Source organism: Oryx dammah, unplaced genomic scaffold (assembly GCF_014754425.2).
Source record: "Oryx dammah isolate SB20612 unplaced genomic scaffold, SCBI_Odam_1.1 HiC_scaffold_19, whole genome shotgun sequence".
Classification (NCBI taxonomy): domain Eukaryota; kingdom Metazoa; phylum Chordata; class Mammalia; order Artiodactyla; family Bovidae; genus Oryx; species Oryx dammah.
This window is the reverse complement of record NW_024070203.1, coordinates 48,328,108-48,345,484: the sequence shown is the minus strand read 5'-3', so window position 1 is coordinate 48,345,484 and position 17,377 is coordinate 48,328,108. Positions and strand designations below refer to the sequence as shown.

The following is a 17,377-nucleotide window of genomic DNA, read 5'->3' as shown; positions in this document are numbered from 1 at the left end:
CAAATAAAATTTCAGTAGGGTTCTTTGTAGAACTTAACAAGATTATTCTAAAATTATGTCTTAGGAGAGGTAGTTAATCATAAGCTCTGAGCATTCCTATAGTTCTTGCTAGGATTTTACTAAACAGTTTCTGCAGTTAGTCAGGTACCTAAATAGGTCACTGGAACCACAGGCTGATCACCATGTAACAACTCTCTCTTGGAGAAAGGAACTGGATTATTTGCTTGTTGCTTACTCAAAAAGTACCCTTGGCCCCAAGTTCCTCTTTGCAGTACAACCTACTGCCTGTGCAGCATTTACCTGGGTGCATTATGCTGTCTTTGGGACCTGGCGAGGGAGGGAAACCAGCACAACTATGCTGTTGCCATACACAATCTGCTGTACTGCAGCAAACTATCCTGTTCCGACCCATTAAGTCTTGTTGTACACTCTTTGGCATCTACGGAGTGGTAGCAGCTTCACTGCTTGCAATTTTTTATGAAGTTTCCTTCCGCCCCCGACAATATGGAAGACCAAAACACCAAGAACACTTAAGATGTTCCTAAAGAATAACAGGATGATGAAGGAAATTACTCTGTCACATACTGACTTATTTCTAAACTACAGTAATAGAGATGATATGATATCACTGCAGGGGGAGACCATATGTGTTGGTAAGGCTAATGGAAACCACACCAGTTATGAACAGAGATTTTCATATTGTGAATTGTTCAAACAGGTGCTAGAGGACTAAAAAGGCAAAAATAAATTAACAGATTAACAATGAAGAGAAATTCATAATCATAGCTGGAGACTTCAATACTTCTCTCAGTAATTAGCAGAACAAGAAGACAAAAAATAAGCATGCATATAGAACATCTGAAAAGCACTATGAATCAATTTGACCTAATCGAGATTTGTAACACTGTATACTCAAAGACAGCAGAATTCACATTCTTAAGTATATATCAACAGTCACCAAGATAGACCATATTCTAGGACATAAAGCTAGTCTTAAAAAAGAAAAAGAAATCCTACAAAGTATACCTTCAGGCTGGAACAGAATTAACTGTAAATCATTATCTTTAAATATTTGAAAATTTAACAAACAGCTTAATAGTCCAGATGATCAAAGAGAAAAGTCTCAAGGGAAATAAAAAATATATTTTGATGAAAATAAAATATAATATATAGGGATGAAACTAAGGCAGTAATAAGAGGAGAATTTATAGCATCAAATGCACAAATTAGAAAAACTGGGCATCTATGAATAAAAAGCCACTCATATACAAAGGGAGGCAAGTCAAGTTGATATCAAGACTGTCCATAGCAACACTCATCAAGCTAGAAAATAGAGAAACAAAATCTGTAAAGTTGTGAGGAAAAGTATTTCCAAAGAATACTATATTTGGTCAAATCTTTTATTATTTTTTGCTAATCTCACCCATTAGAGTTGAAATCATCAGTAGTCTAAAGTTTATATTTACTGTTATAGAGGCAATCTGACCCATGCTATCAAAGCATTTATTATTATTTATGCTTCATTTTGAAGGAATCATAGTTTACTGATATATTTCTTATGAGATAGCATTTATGTGAACTTCATTGAATCCTTCAGTTTCACCTCTTAAACATTAAATGTAAATATACTTTTAAGTACATATATAACCTTATCACTTTTTACTAAATTTTTATTTGCTTCGATTCTATCTGTCCCTTGAGGCAGTTTATCTATCTCAGCATTTAAGGTCACGGGCTCTAAAAAGTTAGAAATGTTATTGTGGCTTTGGTTCTGTTCATGATCTATATGACCAAGGGCTTTCTACACTTAACCTCTTTTTGTCTTGGCTTTCTCATCTGTAAAACGGGGGTGATTGAAAAACAAATGCAGATTCAGATTGTTTTGAGGATTAAGTGAGTTTATGGGTAAAAAGCTTCTAATTCAAATATTAATCATTTCACTGAATACTGGTGAAATTTTTTTGCATGGAACTCAGTGATGCAAGAGATGCAACAGATGTGGGTTGGATCCCTGGGTCAGGAAGAACCCCCAGAGGAGGGAATGGCAACCCACTCCAGTATTCTTGCCTGAAAACTTTCATGGATAGTGGGGTAGTAAAGAGTCGGACATGACTAACGGACTAAGCATGTGCACACACGCACACACACACACGTATATATTACTAACAGCTAACAAAAAGTTAAGAAATATACTAAAACTCATAGGATCGCCTGTTTAATATCCAGTCACTGCCAAACCACTCTACAAAAAGATTATAGTTTTCATCAGTCTAATTACTAATCAGCAACAGTGTAGAAAAGTATATCCTTCCATTTCTCTGAACTTTGTATTATGAAATTAAAAGTCCAGGAAAAACCCTCCAATTATTTTAGTTTAGAATTAGGACTCCAGTGCTCACTTTGGCACCACATACACTAAAATTAAAATTTTGATTCCTAGTCATTTCTAGGAACTTCACCAACATGAAGCAAGTATTTCTTTGCCCTATCATTGGCCATATGCTTGAATAAATTTATTCAATTAATATTTACTGCATATATTGCGCAGGGAGCTCTACTCAGTACTCTGCAATGGCCTAGTGTATACATGTATTTGTAAAACAGATTCAATTGGCTGTACACCTGAAAACTAACACAACATTGTAAATTAATTATACATCAATAAAATTTTTTTTAATGTTTTACTGCAGGTCTACCATGTACCTGGCATCAAGGTGGTACATCTATTATATTTATATTGATCATTAAGTATTTAGATTTGAGTCAAAAAGATTTAAAAATCTTTGTATTAGAACACAATAGGTTCAATAAACATTTTTTGAATGAATGCATATCAGAGGAATTTACAATCAAATTCTAATTGAAAATAATTATGGACTGCTTTTAAGATTTTTTTGGTTACTGTTGTTTTTTTAATCTAGGAATGTTTTTTATAAGGATAATAAACTCTAAATGCAATGAGTAGAGTAGTTAGATTCTATATATAGCCATCCTCATAATAGTCATGGATTCTGGTATTTGAAAATTCACCTACCTGTTGAAAGCTGTAAATCAAAAATCAAAACTTGCAGTGCTTTTGTGGACATGCACAGAGTGGCAAAATATCTGAGTCATGTTCCCAGCTGAGGTTAAACGAGGTGAAGCTCTGTCTTCCTATTTCAGTTCCCACACTAGAAATAATTCTTTTTACAGTCTATTTAGTGCTGTATTTTTGGGCTTTCAGGAGGTAATTTTGCTGTTTAAAATGGTTCCCAAGTGTATTGTGGAAGTGCTATCTAGGGTTCCTAAGTGCAAGAAGGCTATGTATGATGTTCCTTATAGAAAAAAGTATGTGTGTTAGATAAGCATCATTTAGGCATGAGTTACAGGGCTGTTGGCTGTGGGTTCAACGTTAATGAGTCAATGGTGGTGGTGGTTTAGTTGTTAAATCGTTGTCTGACTCTTGTGAGCCTGACTCTTGCAGGCTAATGGACTGTAGCCCACCAGGCTCCTCTGCCCAAGGGATTCTCCAGGCAAGAATACTGGAGTGGGTTGCCATTTCCTTCTCCAGGAATGAGTCAGTAATATATACTAAATAGGTGTCTTTCAACAAAAACACAGAACAAAGTTATAATTTTGAACAGTTGACCAAAACGTTGTCACCAGAGACTCAAAAGAACCTAACGCTGTACTCATCTGTAAGTGTTTAGTATTCACTAAGTGTTCAGGGTGACTTTACAGAATATTACCATAAATAACAAGCACCAACTCTAACTTTCTAAATTAAGCACCACCTCTAATTAACTCTATGAACCCAAGGGATTTAATCCCTTTGTGTTTTCCTTTTCTGAAGTATGTCTGCGTGTTGAGGTGTTAGGTCAAGGGTTGGACTGCTCTCAAGGAAGTATCAATTCTCCACTCCTAAACCTGTAGTAAGTGTACTTACTTTGAGGAGTTTCCACTCTTTCCTCTTTCTTATTAAAATCTTGTTGTTGGTTTCCACGTTTCAACTTAGATAAGAAGAGATTTTTGTGAGACCTAAATGAAACACAGAAGCTTGTGATTTGCTCTGCAAAGACTAGAAAGGCTATGGGAAAAGGTAGAGGATTTGTCTCAATCTCTATCTAGGACCTGCTTCTACTTTGGCCTGTTTCCTTTGGTGTTCCCCTTGCTCAGTACCCCATCTTAACCTTTGGTCTCTTTAAGATTTTTGTTGTCAAGACTTTCTGCTCTATCACTATTTTCTCTACTTCATTTACTCAGAAATCAAGATCCTTCTGGCCTTTCAATTGGAGAAATTTCAAAATTCTTTTATACATGATGGTAGATATCACGATTATAGATTCTGAAAAAGGGCTTTTTTGGAAAGGTAAGATTGTTTGGAAATACAGGAAGGGGCAGAAATTTTGGACAATTCTGCAAAGTTTGTATTACTACCATTTATAAAGGGGCAAACTAAAATGAGAGGGGAAAAAAGTTCACTTAAGCTTAGGCAGCTCTTTTATTATCACCTAAAATCTATACTTTTAACCCTGTAAATGCTACTGCAACCACAAATGTTTTCCCTCCCTTCTCAAATTTTCTGTGTGCTCTGGAATGCCAGTCTCAACTTCTATGCCTTGTCTAAAGTTTAGCTCTCCCCTGGGTACATTTCTCTGTTTGTGGCCTCGAGTAGAGATTAGCTTCATCTTCTACATTCCATGAATCAGAGGGTTTCGCAGGTGGGTCTCTATACTTCCCGTTTCCTCATGTCACTTTCAGGATCCTGTTTCCATAGAAACCTCAGCCTTTGAGGATTCATGCCATTGAGGCATATTGCCATTTACTGTTTTCCCTAATCATTTGTTATCCTTCCAAAGCACTTCCCCTCATTCACAGATCTTTTTCTGAGTGCTGCCATTACCATAAATTATTTCCATGTTTACATGAATAAACCAAATAATATCCTGGCCCCTTAATTCCTCATCTCCAGGGACCTCCTCCACACCAAATCAGCCACCCCCTTCCAAGGTTCCACTTAGCATCCCAACTGCTTGGCAATCACTCATGTAGACTTTATGCTCTCTGAATATGCTACACTGTCTGCTACAAAATTTCTAGCAGATTAAAGAGTTTTTTAAATAATTTCTTAAAATCAGGATTTGGGACATTATCAGAAATGTAACCTCCATCCCTTTCCTGCCCTAGCATCATGCCCTTGTTTCTGACAGAATCAAGTTTACTAATTATCTGCTTTAAATTCAAGGACTCCCTGCTTGTGTGCTCCTTGCAGAAACAATGTCAAACAACCCAGGATCTAAGAGGCAGGTCTCCACAGTTTGCCATTTCAAGGGTCTTAATATCTGTTGAGGTAAGTTAAGACTTCGTGACATTCTTCAAATCATAGCGTTTGCATGCAGCTATTATAATCTACCTAAGTTTGCATGAATTGCTTCAAAGATTTGAAAAACAGAGAAGAAAAATGTCAAATTTACTTCACCTCAATAAGGATACTGTATCCCCTGAGGATTCAGTTACCGCAGACTGTTTGTCACTAACACTTTAAAAGAAGAAAACATTTGTAAGAATGCAAACATAAGAAATTGTTCATAAGGATAGTACTTTCCACATAGTCAAGTCAAATTTCAATTTATAAAAAGTTATCTCTGGAAAGAAACTCTGTGCTGCTGCTGCTGCTAAGTCGCTTCAATCGTGTCCGACTCTGTGCGACCCCACAGACGGCAGCCCACCAGGCTCCCCCGTCCCTGGGATTCTCCAGGCAAGAACACTGGAGTGGGTTGCCATTTCCTTCTCCAATGCATGAAAGTAAAAAGTGAAAGTGAAGTCACTCAGTCGTGTCCGACTCCTAGTGACCCCATGGACTGCAGCCCACCAGGCTCCTCCATCCATGGGACTTGCCAGGCAAGAGCAATGGAGTGGGTTGCCATTGCCCTCTCCCATGTATGTGGGCAGGGAGGGGTTAATGCTTAGGGACAAGGTGTATATGGAAACAAATAAACAAACAAAAAACCAGAAAGGGTCTATGTAAGGCTTTGTAACCCATGTAATAAAATCTAATCCATTTAGCAGGAAACAAAGCTGAGAGGTTATTAAGCTGGGAAGTGAGTTAAACAGATTTATTTTAATGGAAAGCTAACTGGAAGTCATGTCAAGGATGGATTTTTGTGGCACAAAGCTAAGTAATAATCTAGGCTAAGAATGGATTACAGAAGCATTTCTAAGATGGAATTTACAACACTTGGAGAGATAATTAGATGTGTGAGGGGAAGGAGGAGAGTCAGGGTACAGACAGACAAGAACTGTTTTACACAATGACTGAACTGCATACCTAGAAGGGCATCTGAAATAAGTGGTGGCACTATATTAAGAGAGTATATACGAAACATTCATTATGTGCAAGAATCTTAAGTTCTAATTTTATCTTACTTTAAAGCAGTACCTATAGTAAGGGCAAGAAGTCTGGGCCACAGACTTTATTAGGTCTTAGTATTACTAAACTTTGATTTCCTAAACAAAATGAAATAACCAAGCCAATAAAAGTGAAATCCCTACTTTTCAAAATGGGTCTTAGAAAAAAGTCAATGAGAAACAAGACTTCAATGGAGCAGTGAGGGGAAGATCATGTTTTGACAGGCAGGGACAAGAAGAACTTTAAGACTGAGGTCAGTCCTGAGGTGTGACCAATGCCACATCCATGCAATTCAGACTCCAACTCCCACCTCTAAATCAGTAGTTAAGATGAGGGCTCACAGCACTTAAGCCATGGTCCTGAGAAGAGAGTAATACTACATCCACTGCCAAATACATCCATACAGAGACCACAAGGATTTGACTATTTGGCCTTGGTTTAAGGGTGGATGAAGAGAAGGAATGGACTACAGGTTCAATATAAAAGATCTTTATAATGGTAGATTTTATAGTCTTCAATAGAGTTAGATAGAAGTCAATTCTGCAAAAATTACCCTTGAAAATCCCTAAAGAAGAAATAATTTTAGAAACTGATTTTTTCCCTCTCAATATGTAGGAATGACACAGCCTGCTTCCTTCCAACACTGGAGCAAATCAGTGTCTGCACTTGTCCACCAGATGTAGAATCAGCTTGCCCTTAGACAAAATGAAGGGCTTCCCAGGCAGCTCAGTGGTAAAGAATCTGCTTGCCAACACAGGAGACACAGGAGAGGCGGGCTCAATCCCTGAGATGGGAAGCTCCCCTGGAGGAGGGCATGGCAACCCACTCCAGTATTCTTGCCTGGGAATCCCATGGACAGAGGAGCCTGGTGGGCCACAGTCCACAGGGTCGCAAAGAGTTGGACACCACTGAAGCGACTGAGCACGCGTCACGCACAGAGAAGATGAACAGTATTTTAACAGATCAGAATAACCCTCATTGCAACAGACACATGAGGGCATGGAGGATTTGAGAATCAAGGGACACAGACGATTCAGGCTTCCAGCCTCAATACTGTTCTGGAGCTCATGTTCCCTGAGAACAGTAAATGATACCACACTATCTACACAGTACTGTTTTCTCTCTACTCTTGTTTAGCATTTGCAACAGAATTTGCATAAGCCATGAGTTAACTCTACAGTACTTCCAAATATACAAATGTTAGTTATCAGTAAGACAATACACCTACTGCTCAAGAATTATTTTTATTAACAACACCTCACTACCATCACTTTTACATAGTTATTACATTCATAAGACAAAAATGTACTAATGAATTTACAAACCTTTGTCCTGTATCCAAATTAGTTTCAGTTGCCAATTCAACATCTTTACCATTAGGTTTATCTTCAGAATATGTTGTTCTTGCTCTTTTAGTTTCCACTACTTTTGTTGCTGCCTTAAAAAAACGGGGATGTGGGAAAGGAAGGAATGCAATAAGCCATTAAAAACAAATAGTATTAAATCAAGCCTTCTAGTTATTTGATAGTCAGAGTTGGACTGTGAAGAAGGCTGAGAGCCGAAGAATTGATGCTTTTGAACTGTGGTGTTGGAGAAGACTCTTGAGAGTCCCTTGGACTGCAAGGAGATCCAACCAGTCCATTCTGAAGGAGATCAACCCTGGGATTTCTTTGGAAGGAATGATGCTAAAGCTGAAACTCCAGTATTTTGGCCACCTCATGAGAAGAGCTGATTCATTGGAAAACACTCCGATGCTGGGAGGGATTGGGGGCAGGAGGAGAAGGGGACGATAGAGGATAAGATGGCTGGATGGCATCACGGACTCGATGGACGTGAGTCTGAGTGAACTCTGGGAGATGGTGATGAACAGGGAGGCCTGGCGTGCTGCGATTCATGGGGTCGCAAAGAGTCGGAAACGACTGAGCGACTGAACTGAACTTAACAGAAGTATCTCTTCACAGACCAATAAAGGGCAGTGTATTGTTTCCCCAACTACTGTGACGTGACTGTCAGCCACCTGCTTGCTTTATAAGCATTATGGAGAAGGGCTTTCCTTATAAATGTACTTGATATACACAATGTGCTGCAGAAAACTTTTTTCCCCCTTTGAGTGTGGTGGGTCTTAGTTGAGGCATGTGGGATCTTTAGTTGTGGCCTGTGGGATCTAGCTCCCTGACCAGGGATTGAACCCTGGTCCCCCTACTTTGGGAGTGCAGAGCCTTAGCCACTGGATCACCAGGGAAGTCCCTATAGACAATTTTAAGATAAAAGGTTACTTAAAAAAAAAAATTTATATATATATATAAAACATATTAAAACTTTCTGGGCCTAGGATAGGATAAAATATGATAAAAAAATTTCTGTAGTAGCCTTTCTTCACTCCAACTTGACTTTTCCCAAAAATATGCTAAAATTTTCTTTTAAATTTAATTAAATTAAAGTTATTTCTTTTCCACTTATTTCTCATTTCATTTTGGTAAGTTTTCCCCTCAACTTTTTATTGTGAAAAATTTCCTCAAACCTTACTTTGAAAGGTTGAAAATACTACATCGATCAGAAATAAACTTTCTTTTAGATGCACTAACTGTAACATTTCACCACACTATTCTATAAAATCACTAAGTAAAATTCTGATTAGTTTTTAAGGATTTCTATTTCAAGTATTCTCTTTTATTATAACAGTGTAAGTTTATGTTTAGAGCTTCTCTGAAATACGCATACCTTCATTAGAAACGTTGATGATTTTTCATTTAGCACACAGTTCACATAACTCTTAATTTTCTCCATCATGTGGTTGTAGCTGAAGTGTTGAAAAAAGGAATGGAATGTATCTTTCTGAGAGATTATCATAAGCAATTTCCTTTTAAAAGGCTAAAGAAAACAGAAAAAACATAAATCACAAGTAAGATACTAGAAATTCTGTCATTTTATTTAAGTGAAAAAAGTCAGTAAGCCAAAACTCAAGATTTTACAAATTCTCCCATTTTAAATGCCCACCAATATATTTTTGACAAAAAATATTCTATATTTACACATATATGAAAGGATTAAAATAACTTATAAACCTATCTATGATCAAGTTTAAGAAATAAAACATTATCTATTCAACTGAAATCTTATTACCACAATCTGATGTCACTCCTTGTCCTTCCTGGCCTTCTTCTCAATGTAAGCAGTATCCTTCCTGAATTTAAAACTTAGCATGCCCATGCATTCCTTTACACTTGTACTACATATGTATGCATCCATAAACAATGTATAGTACTATTTAACATGGTTTTAACTTTATACAAATGGTATTATACTATGTGTATTCTTCTGAAACTTTCTCTATTCTGCTCAACTCTATGTTTATGATATTTATCCACATTGATTTGATACTTACAGAATTACTAGTTACTTTCACTGTTAAATAGTATTCTATTGATCAAAAGTACCACTTATTCATCTTTCCTTCCAGCCTGTGTAAGTATTTAGGCTATTTTCTATTTCCATAATTCTATTAAACATTTTTCTACATGTCTTCTTGTGAAGAGTACAAATTTTTCTTAGTTCTTTCAATGCTGATTGCATAATTAAGCTATAAACTTAAAATTCTTTTTTTACTTCTCAAGCTCTATCTCAGAGCAATTTTCAGTTGGGCCTGAATTTTTTTTTTTTTTTTGGTTTTTATTTTTTAAATAAAGCTTCGTGACTTTAAAAGCATATAGTAAAAGTAAGAACAGTTACTCTAGGGTATTTATCTAGAAGTGGAATTGCTGGAATGCATGCTTATCGATTTTGCTAAAATACTCTCTGAAGCTTAAGTACCAATTTATAGTCCTGAGAGGGAGGTATAGAGTGGTATAATTTCTCCACATTTTGAGCCAACTGTTGGTGTTCTAAGACATTTTAATCATTGCCACTGTAAGGTATAGAAAATGTTATTTCAAAATATAACTTGTGGCGTGCGTGGTGTGTGTTTAAGTCACTATAGCTGCGACTGATTGCAACTCTATGGACTGTAGCCCACCAGGCTCCTCTGTCCATGGGATTCTCCAGGCAAAAACACTGTAGTGGGTTGCCATGCCTTGCTCCAGCGGATTTTCCCGACCCAGGGACAGAACTGTGTCTCCTGCATTTCAGGTGGATTCTTTACTGCTAAGCCACCAGGGCAGTACTTGGTACTGCCCTGATAACAAGTATTAGTGAGGTTAGCATTTTCTCTTTATGTTTACTGGCCATAAAATTTCCTCTTCTGTGAAGTACAAGCCGAGTGGAGTTTTTATCACCTCACAGTGCCAAGGCAAAAAAGTTAGGGCAAGGAACCCAGTAAACATCAGGTTTTCAGCTGAAATCTCTGGAGGAGTACACCCTAGGAAGAGGGGCAAATTAAGAGATAGAATTAGCCTTACTAAAAGCTCTGTTTCTCAACGAATTAAAGTGATTCCCCTCTCTCCCATACCAGTATGTGAAAAGGTACTCAGCTTCATTAATCATCAAAGAAACAGAAATTAAAACCCAATAAGGCAGCACTACCTCACTGCCAGAATGACTAAATACTTGCCAGAGTGACTAAAATGAAAACCACAGACATGGTCTGTAAGGCAACTGGAACTCTTTCACACTGCTGAAAGAACTGATAGTGCTACTCTGGAAGACTATTTCACCTCATCTACTAAAATTGAATATGTGCATATACTTATAACCTATCAAATCTATTCCTAAGTATTATCCAATAGAAACACATATATTTGTTGTACAAAAGACATGTAAAGGAATCTAACAGCCAAAACCTGGAAATAACTCAAATGTCCATCAACAATACAATGGATAAACTATAGTATATTCCTTCCTACAATGGAGCAATGAGAATAACAATTGTTACAAGCAATGCTGTGGATCTTTCTGACAAACAGAAACCTGCTATATGATTATAGTATATAAAGTTCAGAAATAAGTAAAGCTAATCTTGGATGTTACATGTTAGGAGAGTGGTTACCCTTGAGAAGGTGGGAAGGGCAGTGACTAGAGAGTGCTGGTGATGTTCTATTTCTTGATCTAAGAGGTCATCACATGAAGTGTGTTCCTTTTGTGAAAATACATCTACTTATGCTATAAGTATTCTACTAAAGGTATGCCATTGTTCAATTAAAAGTTTACTAAAAACTGTATAAAACTATCTTTACTTCTTTGATACGCTTAATTGACTCCCAGACCACTTTGTTTTTAATACTTAAAAATTAACTTCTATTGACCTTAATATTAAACATACACAGAAAGACTAGTGATCACATAAGAACACATTAGAAAAACAGGCAAGTTATAATGCATTCTTCCATACCTGTGCTGCTCAATATGGCAGCCACTAGTCAGAGTCCTTGAAATGTGTGAGCCCTGAATTTAGACTTAAGTGTAAAATACACCCCATATTTCAAAGACTTCATATAGCTGTTGCTCAGTATTGGTAGGAATTGGCCCCAGAACTCCCCTCTGATACCAAAATCCAAGGATGCTCAAGTCTTCTATATAAAATGCAGTATTTGCATATAACCTACACACATCCTTCTATAAACTTTAAATATATCTAGATCTAGGTAACATGTAAAACCTAACACAATGTAAATGCTAGGTAAATAGTTACCAGAGTGTGGCAAATTCAAGTTTTTCTTTTTGAAACATTTTGGAACTTTCCCCCCAAATATTTTCCATCTGCAGTTGGTTGAATCCCTAGATATGGAAACCAGGATACAGAGGGCTGACTGTCCAAAAAAAGGAGTGCAAATTATCTCACCAATGCGTTTTCACATGGATTGCTAAAAAAAAACTAGCTTTACTTGTTTCTTACTTTTTTAATGTGGCCACTAGAAAATTTAAAAATCACATCCATCACTGGCATTACATTTCTATTGAACTACATTTTTCATTTAAACTATACTGTTTAAAAGAGAAAGCATTTCTTTTCCCTCCCAATGTTTTTTCAATTTTTCTTATTCCATATAAACAGCTCTAAAATTCTAATGTAAATAATTACCATGTAAGAATTTGGGTCACCAAATACTCTTTCAAAGACTTCTTCTGCTTCCTTAAAATTGCCATTTTCCATGCAAACGGCTATAGCCTAAAAATCAGAATGACAAACACATACCTTAGATAGCTTTTTAAAATACGTAATTGCTGTTTAATATTAAAATAACTCAGGTAAGGTCTAAACTACTTCATCTAAAATATTCTTACACAGTTTAACAATTTTGATTTGATAAATGATATATAACAGCTTTTCAAAGATGAAGTAACTGTGGTCCAAAAAGACATGAAAAATTTTGACTGGCCTCTTCTGTTTAATTATTAATAAATTCAGAGCTACATTATATATATTGAGGACTCACCAAAATAATAATTTTAAACAAAAAGGAAATAAGACAGAAGGAAGATGTATGGTATTTGAGATGACTGATATATATATATATAGGTATATAAAATTTGCTATTTAGGAGCCTAGGAAAATCACTAATAGAAACCCGGGAAGCCAGATGCTTTTGAATAAGCATTTTATAAACAGGCCTTTTTATTTCCCCCAACTGATTAAAAAAAAGAAAACAAAACTATTTTGTATTCGGGTAAAGTCAGCAAAAACAAGACCGAGAGCTGACTGTGGCTCAGATCATGAACTCATTATTGAAAAATTCAGACTTAAATTGAAGAAGGTAGGGAAAACCACTAGACCATCCAAGCATGACCTAAATCAAATCCCTTATTATACAGTGGAAGTGACAAATAGATTCAAGTGGATTATATCTGATAAATGGAGTGCCTGAAGAACTATGAACAGAGGTTCATGCAATTGTACAGGAGGCAGTGATCAAAACCATCCCCAAGAAAAAGAAATGCAAAAAGGCAAAATGGTTGTCTGAGGAGGCCTTATAAATAGCTGAGAAAAGAGAAGCGAAAGGCAAAGAAAGGGAAAGATATACCCATCTGAATGCAGGGTTCCAAAGAATAGCAAAGAGAGATAAGAAAGCCTTCCTATGTGATCAATGCAAAGAAATAGAGGAAAACAACAGAATGGGAAAGACTAGAGATCTCTTCAAGAAAATTAGAGATACCAAGGGAACATTTCATGCAAAGATGGGCTCGATAAAGGACAGAAATGGTATGGACCTAACAGAAGCAGAAGACAAGAATACACAGAAGAACTATACAAAGATCGTCACGACCCAGATAACCACAATGGTGTGATCACTCACCTAGAGCCAGACATCTTGGAATGTGAAGTCAAGTGGGCCTTAGAAAGCATCACTACGAACAAAGACAGTAGAAGTGATGGAATTCCAGCTGAGCTATTTCAAATCCTAAAAGATGATGCTGTGAAAGTGCTGCACTCCATATGGCAGTGAATTTGGAAAACTCAGCAGTGGCCACAGGACTGGAAAAGGTCCGTTTTCATTCCAATCCCAAAGAAAGGCAACGCTAAAGAATGCTCAAACTATCACACAATTTGCATTCATCTCACACAGTAGCAAAATAATGCTCAAAATTCTCCAAGCTAGGCTTCAACAGTACATGAACTGTGAACTTCCAGACGTTCAAGCTGGATTCAGAAAAGGCAGAGGAATCAGAGATCAAATTGCTAACATTGGCTAGATCATAGAAAAAGCAAGAGAGTTCTGGAAAAATGTCTACTGTTATATTGACTACTTCTGCCAAAGCCTTTGACTGTGTGGATTACAACAAACCGTGGAAAATTCTTCAAGAGATGGGAATACCAGACCACCTGACCTGCCTCCTGAGAAACTGTATGAAGGTCAAGAAGCAACATTTAGATCTGGACATGGAACAAGGGACTGGTTCCAAATTGGGAAAGGGGTACAACAAGGCTGTATACTGTCACTCTGCTTATTAATGCAGAGTACATCATGCAAAATGCTGGGTTGGATGAAGCACAAGCTGGAATCAAGGCTGCCAGGAAAAATATCAATACCTCAGATGCAGACACCACCACCCTCATGGCAGAAAGCAAAGAGGAACTAAAGAGCCTCTTTAGTTGAAAGTGATGAAAGTGAAAGAGGAAAGTGAAAAAGCTGGCTTAAAACTCAACATTCAAAAAACTACATCATGGCATCTGGTCCCATCACTTCAAGGCAAACAGATGAGGAAACAATGGAAACAGTGACAGACTATTTTTTTGGGCTCCAAAATCACTGCAGATGGTGATTGCAGCCATGAAATTAAAAGATGCTTGCTCCTTGGAAGAAAAGCTATGACCAACCTAGACAGCATATTAAAGAGCAGAGATGTTACTTTGCCAACAAAGATTTGTCTAGTCAAAGCTATTGTTTTTCCAGTCATAATGTATAGATGTGAGAGGTGGACCATCAAGAAAGCTGAGTGCCGAAGAATTGATGCCTTGAACTGTGGTGTTGGAGAAGACTCTTGAGAGTCCCTTGGACACAAGGAGATCAAACCAGTCTATCCTAAAGGAAATCAATCCTGAATATTCATTGGAAGGACTGATGCTCAAGCTGAAGCTCCAGTACTTTGGCCGCCTGATGTGAAGAACTGACTCATTTGAGAAGACCCTGACACTGGGAAAGACTGATGGCAGGAGGAAAGGGGACTGCAGGAGGAGAAAGGGACGACAGAGGATGAGATGGTTGGATGGCATCACTGACTCGATGGACATGAGTTTGAGCAAGCTCCGGGAGTTGGTGACAGACAGGGAAGCCTGCGGGCTGCAGTCCATGGGGTCAAAAAGAGCGACTGAATTGACTGATGAAAGTATTTAGAACAATATCTTCAGATAGTAAGCAATATATTATTACATGTTCGCTGTGCATTTCATGGTAACCTGCTCAATTTTATACTAGCATATTTAACAAAGGCAGCTTCCCCTAGACCTCCAAAAGTTTGGGATAACATGATAGATCCCTTTGGCCTGAGGTGAAATTCTTAAAGGCAGCAGTGATGTTTTTGCCCATTTTCTTCAGGCTTAATTCTACTTGACAGTCACCACACGATCAATGATTAATTCTTGAGAAGGTAGGACACCACCTGGATTTTAGTTTAACTATGAAAATACTGGTAATAAGGAGTTCATGATCTGAGCCACAGTCAGCTCCTGGTCTTGTTTTTGTTGACTGTATAGAGCTTCTCGATCTTTGGCTGCATAGAATATAATCAATCTGATTTCGGTGTTGACCATCTGGTGATGTCCATGTGTAGAGTCTTCTCTTGTGTTGTTGGAAGAGGGTGTTTGCTATGACCAGTGCATTTTCTTGGCAAAACTCTATTAGTCTTTGCCCTGCTTCATTCCGCATTCCAAGGCCAAATTTGCCTGTTACTCCAGGTGCTTCTTGACTTCCTACTTTTGCATTCCAGTCCCCTATAATGAAAAGGACGTCTTTCTTGGGTGTTAGTTCTAAAAGGTCTTGTAGGTCTTCATAAAACTGTTCAACTTCAGCTTCTTCAGCATTACTGGTTGGGGCATAGACTTGGATAACTGTGATATTGAATGGTTCGCCTTGCAGACGAACAGAGATCATTCAGAAAACGAAGATGATGGCATCCGGTCCCATCACTTCATGGGAAATAGATGGCGAATAGTGGAAACAATGTCAGACTTTATTTTTTGGGGCTCCAGAATCACTGCAGATGGTGACTGCAGCCATGAAATTAAAAGACGCTTACTCCTTGGAAGAAAAGTTATGACCAACCTAGATAGCATATTCAAAAGCAGAGACATTACTTTGCCAACTAAGGTCCGTCTAGTCAAGGCTATGGTTTTTCCTGTGGTCATGTATGGATGTGAGAGTTGGACTGCGAAGAAGGCTGAGAGCCGAAGAATTGATGCTTTTGAACTGTGGTGTTGGAGAAGACTCTTGAGAGTCCCTTGGACTGCAAGGAGATCCAACCAGTCCATTCTGAAGGAGATCAACCCTGGGATTTCTTTGGAAGGAATGATGCTAAAGCTGAAACTCCAGTACTTTGGCCACCTCATGTGAAGAGTTGACTCATTGGAAAAGACTCTGATGCTGGGAGGAATTGGAGGCAGGAGGAGAAGGGGACGACCGAGGATGAAATGGCTGGATGGCATTACGGATTCGATGGACATGAGTCTGGGTGAACTCCGGGAGATGGTGATTAACAGGGAGGCGTGGCGTGCTGCAATTCATGGGGTTGCAAAGAGTCGGACACAACTGAGGGACTAAACTGAACTGAACTGATGAAAATATTGAGAACATGCTTTGCCTGTAAGCAAAACATATTTTCCCTTCCGTCTTTGGATGACTTTCTTTAATTTTACATTCTCTTAATCACAAAAATCCATTTCATTTCCTATCATTTGATAACCTTGAGTGGGAGAGCACAAACCACTGGTTTTTTAAGTTCAGTGATCTTTAAATAGATCTGATGGACTGTAGCCCGCCAGCCTCCTCCAACCATGGACTCTTCCAGGCAAGAACCCTGGAATGGGTTACCATGTCCTCCTCCAGGGGATCTTCCCAACCCAGGGATCAAACTGATGTCTCTTGCATTGCCTGCACTGGCAGGTGGATTCTTTACCACTCACGCCACCTGGGAAGCCCCTATTTTTCAAAGTGGGGGCAATATGCACTTAGGTAACAAACATTAACCCCAGTTCTTAGAGCTCATGTCAAATTTCTAAAGAGAATAATTATACTGAAAGTTACTAAAGGGTCATTGTCCAACAGTAGCTCTTAGTTTCTTTAAATGTCATGCTTTTATTTTCTAGGAAAATAATAAACACAAAGAATACTCATACCTGAATTTTAATTAAATTCTCTATTTCTTCATGAAGCTTGTCATGTTCCTTTTCAATTGAAGCCCAAATCATCAGGGCTGATTCCAAGGGTGTAATTCGTTCATCACTTTCAAACTGTGCATCTTTTAAACCAAAATAAAAACAAGTACCTTAGAAAACCATGAAGAACTTTGTTAATTTTTTATAAATTACTTTCTTTAAATATTGACTGACTGTACTCTATTTGC

At 37.8% G+C, this 17,377-nt stretch overlaps 1 protein-coding gene across 2 annotated transcripts in view; it reads right to left on the bottom strand.

Annotated features, from left to right (window-relative positions):
- The window catches only part of TERF1 (telomeric repeat binding factor 1), a 40,673-nt gene that overhangs the window by 10,040 nt on the left and 13,256 nt on the right, over nucleotides 1–17,377 (bottom strand). Inside the window, exons 3-8 of one of the 2 annotated variants that reach the window (XM_040262024.1) lie at nucleotides 17,151–17,272; nucleotides 12,402–12,488; nucleotides 9,110–9,259; nucleotides 7,714–7,826; nucleotides 5,459–5,518; nucleotides 3,926–4,017 (exon numbers count right to left, since the gene is read on the bottom strand). In XM_040262024.1, coding sequence (XP_040117958.1) covers nucleotides 3,926–4,017; nucleotides 5,459–5,518; nucleotides 7,714–7,826; nucleotides 9,110–9,259; nucleotides 12,402–12,488; nucleotides 17,151–17,272 — 624 coding nt within the window. The remainder of the gene's footprint in view (nucleotides 1–3,925; nucleotides 4,018–5,458; nucleotides 5,519–7,713; nucleotides 7,827–9,109; nucleotides 9,260–12,401; nucleotides 12,489–17,150; nucleotides 17,273–17,377) is intronic. The other variant, XM_040262025.1, reaches the window with a different exon arrangement.